The 6,289-nt window shown below is 35.4% G+C and overlaps 1 protein-coding gene across 1 annotated transcript; it reads left to right on the top strand.

Annotated features, from left to right (window-relative positions):
- The first annotated feature begins 398 nt into the window (after positions 1-398).
- Positions 399-5,394, top strand: LOC146747487 (uncharacterized). Its single transcript, XM_085497560.1, has 7 exons — positions 399-456; positions 850-952; positions 1,119-1,221; positions 2,912-3,019; positions 4,010-4,105; positions 4,869-4,967; positions 5,164-5,394. Exons 1-7 carry the CDS (start codon positions 431-433, stop codon positions 5,391-5,393), a joined length of 765 nt encoding a protein of 254 aa, XP_085353686.1. The 5' UTR covers positions 399-430; the 3' UTR covers position 5,394.
- Positions 5,395-6,289: the final 895 nt, after the last annotated feature.

Below are 6,289 nucleotides of genomic sequence, written 5' to 3'. Positions count from 1 at the left end.
GTGACAGCCATTTGACTTTTTGGCCTTACTACTATATTTCCACAATTTATGTACCATTTTCATTCGTATTGGCACATACATCGTACATATCAAGTGTGTTTCATAATCAGATCAAAGATGGCAGAATAACGGCTGTTTTTATTTTTGGCCATATTACTACTACACGGAACATGTGTTTTGATGTAAATAAACAATCTGTTGTATACACCACTTGGAACTCAAGTTTCAAGGACACGCTCGCGACAACCCCTCCGCTTTAATATGACGAGCACAAAGAAAACTTTCAAATATTTAACGGGGACTGTGTCATTTTCAATGACTAGTTTATTTCTGTCCAATATGAGAATTGATTTTTGTAATGCTTTACAGGTGGTTAAGCAAAAAAGTCATAATAATATATCTGAATTCTACTGGTGAAAGTAAAGAGACAATGGTGACAATTCAGCAGAATTGGAAGTAAGTAGGAAGAGTTCAATTATAATTGATTTTTTTCTGTTTTTGCATAATTTTGTAGATTTTTAATTTAACTCAAAGTTCTGGGATATACTGTAGTATGAGAAATAGGTAGTTATTGTTTGAACATAACTATGTCCCCAAGAGTGTTTGGTTGCTATAACAAAATATGACATACATGTAGTTGTGGAGCAAATTACCAAGAATTGGATAAGGTTGGATCCATATGCACTCCTACTTCAAGTATTATTCTTGATACAAGTGTTTGCTATAAATTATCAGTAGGATCCTGTGCCACCTACATGCCATAGTTTACTTACCGTAACACAAAAAATGCACCTAACTCTTGCACAAGATTTTTCATTTTCAACAACTAAAATATCTGTTATCTTTTAGTAATTATGCAAGTAAGAAGGGTGAAGTCAGTACTTATACTATATTGAAAGTGGATCATACAATGCAAGATGATGCTGTATCATGTGGTGTGTTAGTCATCAAGGTAATTATGGACTTTCAGCTGCATTTAAAATTAAAATAGTGATATATTAAATGTCAGTGAAAATAAATGGTTTTACAGTACTTTCTCAATGTATGTATCATATATCAGGCCGTTGTATCGACAGCAATGTTTATTTTATTGCTGATAATGTCATAATACTTTTCAGTTTGCAGAGCAGTTTGCTAATGGACAGTCTACAAAATTAATGTATGACATGGACAATATAGTGCAATTTAGAGAAGATATATCACGTTGTATTGTAGAAGCAGGTAAGCTGCCATTTTTAGACATAATGAGAGACATTTTACAGTTCCCAGTCATGGCTGTACTTATTTCACTCAAATTCTGTATGATCATCTCACAAAGTTTTTTTTTTCATGATGTGATTAACATTGTCTGACTGGCAACAGTTTTATTTCTGAAGTGAGCTTATTAGTCCCCGTTCGAACGTAGTCCGAAAACGGGGACTTATGTTTTGCCCTGTGTGCGTGCGTCCGTGATCACCTGTATCTCGAACATGCATGGGCCGATTAAGTTCAAACTTCACTCATACATCACACATTATATGGGACATATGCACATGCATTTTTTTCATGATCCGATAACGATAGCCGAATAGCGGCCATTTTAAGGCCGAAAATGCATCAAAATCAGACATTTTCACCATTCCGGACCCGGATCTCAGTTATGCATGGACGTATTTCGTTCAAATTTGGTACATACATTAAACATAATAGGACCTTGATGCACGTCTTTTTTTTTGGGGGGGGGGTCGGGTTTGAAATGGCCAACTGGCGGCCATTTTGTTTTAAAGAATTCAGTTCTGGATCCGTATCTGAGACATGCTTGGATTGATCGAGTTCAAACTTCACACACACAAGGTACATCATGTCACAATTATGTATGTGCATTTGTTTCATGATCTCATTAACGATAGCCAAATGGCGGCTGCTTCAAGGCCGAAAATGCATTGAAATCGCACATTTTCACCATTCCGGACCCGGATCTCAGTTATGCACGGACGGATTTCAGTCAAATTTGGTACATACATTAAACATAATAGGACCTTGATGCACGTTATTTTTTTTCTGGATCAAGTTCGAAATGGCCGACTGGCGGCCATTTTGTTTTAAAGAATTCAGTTCTGGATCCGCATCCGAGACAAGTCTGGATTGATCAAGTTCAAACTTCACACACACAAGGTACATCATGTCACAAATATGTATGTGTATTTGTTTCATGATTTCATTAACGATAGCCAAATGGCGGCCGCTTTAAGGTTGAAATCGCACATTTTCACCATTTCGAACCCGGATCTCAGTTATGCATGGACGGATTTTGTTCAAATTTGGTACATACATTAAACATAATAGGACCTTGATGCACGTCATTTTTTTTCCAGATCAAGTTCAAAATGGCCGACTGGTGGCCATTTTGTTTTAAAAAATTCAGTTCTGGATCCGTATCCAAGACATGTCTGGATTGATCAAGTTCAAACTTCACACACACATGATACATCATGTCACAAATAGATATGTGCGTTTGTTTCATGATCCGCTTAACAATAGCTGAATGATGGCCATTTTAAGGCCGAAAATGCATCAAAATCATGTATTTTCCCAATTCCAGAACCGGATCTCAGTCATGCATGGATGGATTTTGTTCAATGTGTTGTACATATGCAGGTGCATTTCGGTCATGATCTGCTTTGAATGTATATGTCACTCAAATATGAACGGAACGGGGACGTGTCATTGACACAATGACTTGTTGAATTCTTGAACGTGATTTGATTCATTGGTATTTGGGACAAAGACAGTACTTGAAATAACAACTGAATATAACATCAATTTATCTGTTTAACTGTTTTCCAGACATGCATGGTATAATTTTGTTCAAAATTAATTGCATTTGCCATATTGATTGTTCTGATAAAATTGTATTTTTTTTTATTTTTAGCTTCAGAAGATTCTAAGACGCACATGTCAAAGAGAGCTTCTGTGCATACTCCATCCCTAGAACTTAAGAAGACGGATTTCCTTTTACCTATGAAGAAATCTGTTGAAGGTAATTTTATTTCCCTTACCGTAAGACTAAACTTATTTTTAACTGTAACTAATCTGTGTTCTCAGTTGCAATTTTAACTTGAAACAACTCGTCCAAGAAATATTTTCTAGCACTTTATTAAATAACTGGCCACCGGTTATAAAATAAGTCAGCGGTGAGTCAGCTTTCCTAACACCACTGGTAGCACTTTATTGGTTCAGTGGATAGGGTTCCCACAGGGTCTCCTGAGTGGTCTACAACGAGCTTATTCTCAGATTACCAGGGTCACATTTGGGTGTCTGTGGTTGAGTTAGGGGTTTGCTATCTTAGTTAAATTACCCGGTCAATAGAGTCATCTAACCATTCCTCCTGTGCGATTACCACTGGTACCAGTGTTAAATCCAAAGTACACCAGTATTATTCCAACTAATAAGCAATGTAGGAATTCATTGACGTTAATGGCCTGGTTCAATCCGCTTTCCTATGGGTGCACCCCTACAATAGTCAAGTGACAGATAAGCTGGTATCGGCTTTCTGTGGCTGGTACACACATCTACAAATCCCCAGTCAATCCTCACTTGTTGGAGTCAGGATTCCAAGTTGGTTCAAAGTGAGTACACCATAACTATTAAACTCCCAACAATGTTGACAGTGACTTGCTATAAAATGTGTTAAATATCACTCTAGTCAGCACAACTGTACAGGCGATTTCTCCTACTCAGTCCTAGTTGGTCACGTAATTTTTAGTCTTTGCAAAGTCATTACTTATTCTGACCAAGTTTTCAGCAAGTTACACTACACACTTGTCATAATAACACTTGTGTACGTTCTCTTCAAGTCTACGGTCACTGCTTTGCTTGTTATCTCTATATCAGTATTTTCCCATCCCATACCTACAGAAATTGTATTCCACCACAATATTTATCATGGAAAATGATAAAATGACAATTAATATTAAACAGCATTAAATTTTCTTTAATTATATTTTTATATCTATTAATTCAAATCTAGATCTTGCTGTGAACAAGACACAAGTTTCTAATAAAAGAACCTCCACATATTCTACCAGTGATTCCTCACCAAAAAAGAAGAAAAAATCAGCGGAAGGTATTGTTTTTATTTTATCTCTTATTAGTTATCGTGTGGTTTCATTGGTTGATCAGTACCAGATGCTGTAACATTATCAGACAATAACAGGGTAGTGCTTGAGGACAATGCACAAAAAAGATCAGCAATATACCAAATTGTCCGCACTTGTGAAGATTGTTTAAACAACAAATCCATTACTAGTCGTTTAAGTTAGAAAATCCTGGTCTTTTTAATTGCAAAATTACCTATAAACATGTTTTTGTATGCCATTTGTTTGTGAACGTGTTAAAGTCAGGACGCAATAACAACAGAGTTGTTGTCCTTTTTCTTGAGCACATCACTACATTTTGGGCATTATAATTGAAATAATGGATTTCTCGCTGCCATAATGGATGGAAATGGCCTCTTAAATAATGTTTTTTTTCTGCATCTCGCTCATTGAACACATCCCTGTACTAGTACTTGACCTCTTATTGCTAAATAATGTCTGGTAAATGGGTTTTCTGCAGAAAGTATCATTAGTTGTTGCATTCCATCACAAATCTCCTGCTTATAGGAGTAGAGTATCCATGCTTGTTTGGGAGAAATTTCCTGAATAACGTCTTAACTCATAAATTTGAACTGCTCGCAACAAAAAAGTACTTTCCTAGTGAATGTAGACAAAGTATAGTGTGCGAAACCTTCGAGGGTGTCATTCTTTTGGGTTTGTTTTCAGTGCTCCATTACTTGTGATTTCAGCTTCATTTACTAACTGCCTTGATTTGTGTTATTTTTATTCCAGATGTAATCATGTCATCACTGTATAACAAGAGAACTTCCACAGATAACCCTATGCAGTCAGAAACTAAGAAAGCTTATTTACAGAGAGAACCTGATAAAGGTATTATAATTGATTGATTGTATTCCCTTCCTAAGCACGAAGTCATATATATTTTGCTCTCAGTTAAAAATTAATTTGTCTTGTGGTTTCTACATTGCTTGCTATCATTAAGTCTTGAATACTAGACAGTTTTATTTCCATGCACTAAGTTCTTTTGGACCTCTTATGGTTTAATTACATTTTCTCTTGTGCTTAGGTGTGAGTGATGGGAAAAAGATGTGGACCACAGAAGAACGGACAATAGTTAAAAACTATTTTATGAGAAATATCAGAATGTTAAAAGTTCCTGGAAAGATTGAATGTACTAACTGTCTGAAAGAGAATCAAGTACTGGCCAGCAGGTCATGGAAAAACATAAAGTATTGTGTGTACAATCTGATAACAACATATAAAAGGCAATCAAAGTCAAAACAGCATTATTCTTAACTCTGGCTACAGGTTTTCTGTATGCCATTTAGTTGGTTGGGGGTGGGTTATCAAATATGTAATACTTGCAAGAATGAGTTTCATCTTTCTTACATGTGTCTTGAATGCTTTTGTTAGCATGTGCTTTCATATATGGTTATGGTCAAAACAAGTCAATTTATATTGATCCAGTATAAATTAATTTTGGTTTATGTGCTTGTCTAGATGCACTTCAAATAGAGCAGATAAATTTTCAATTATAGGTAATAACAGTATGCAAGATCAAACTTGTTTGCATATGAATAGATAAACTATGAACATAATTTCAAAGCTTCACAATATGATGAAGCCTGGGCTCTAAAAGATGGTTATATCAGTTTCACAAACCTGTATCACACCTTGTTCAACACTTGTTGGGCACACAACAACCCATCCCATCACGCAGCATTGCCATATTTTTAGTGTTTAAGTACGGATGGTTTCATTGTGTGCCCCTCATACATGTATATTAAAACCTGAATATTTGATAATTTGTTGTCGCCCCACCCCCTATCCACCATTGACATTTGCTGTGATGATATCATTTACTTTATGTAACTATTGCTGATTTTTTTAATGTACATGTATTCAGTGTGTACCATTAAGAATAAAAAAAAGGTATTCAAACAAATGTTATGTTCAGTAATGATTTATTATGTAGAGATTATGTTTTAGTTATGTTTGAAACATTCACTTTATATGTGTATAATTTGGAAATTTGAGAATTACTTCAGCCTTGGTAATATGCTAAAAAACAACAGTATTGACTTCTGTGTGAAGCATGTACTAATAAAGTGAGTATGAGGTTACCCTCTCTGTAATGAAAATGTTGGCTGCAATAAATGCAGTCACTTCCTTGTATGGAATATCAATAAAAA

The sequence above is a fragment of the Saccoglossus kowalevskii genome, chromosome 3 (genome assembly GCF_978046115.1).
Source record: "Saccoglossus kowalevskii chromosome 3, keSacKowa6.1, whole genome shotgun sequence".
Taxonomy (NCBI): domain Eukaryota; kingdom Metazoa; phylum Hemichordata; class Enteropneusta; family Harrimaniidae; genus Saccoglossus; species Saccoglossus kowalevskii.
This window is presented reverse-complemented; position numbering and strand designations above follow the sequence as displayed.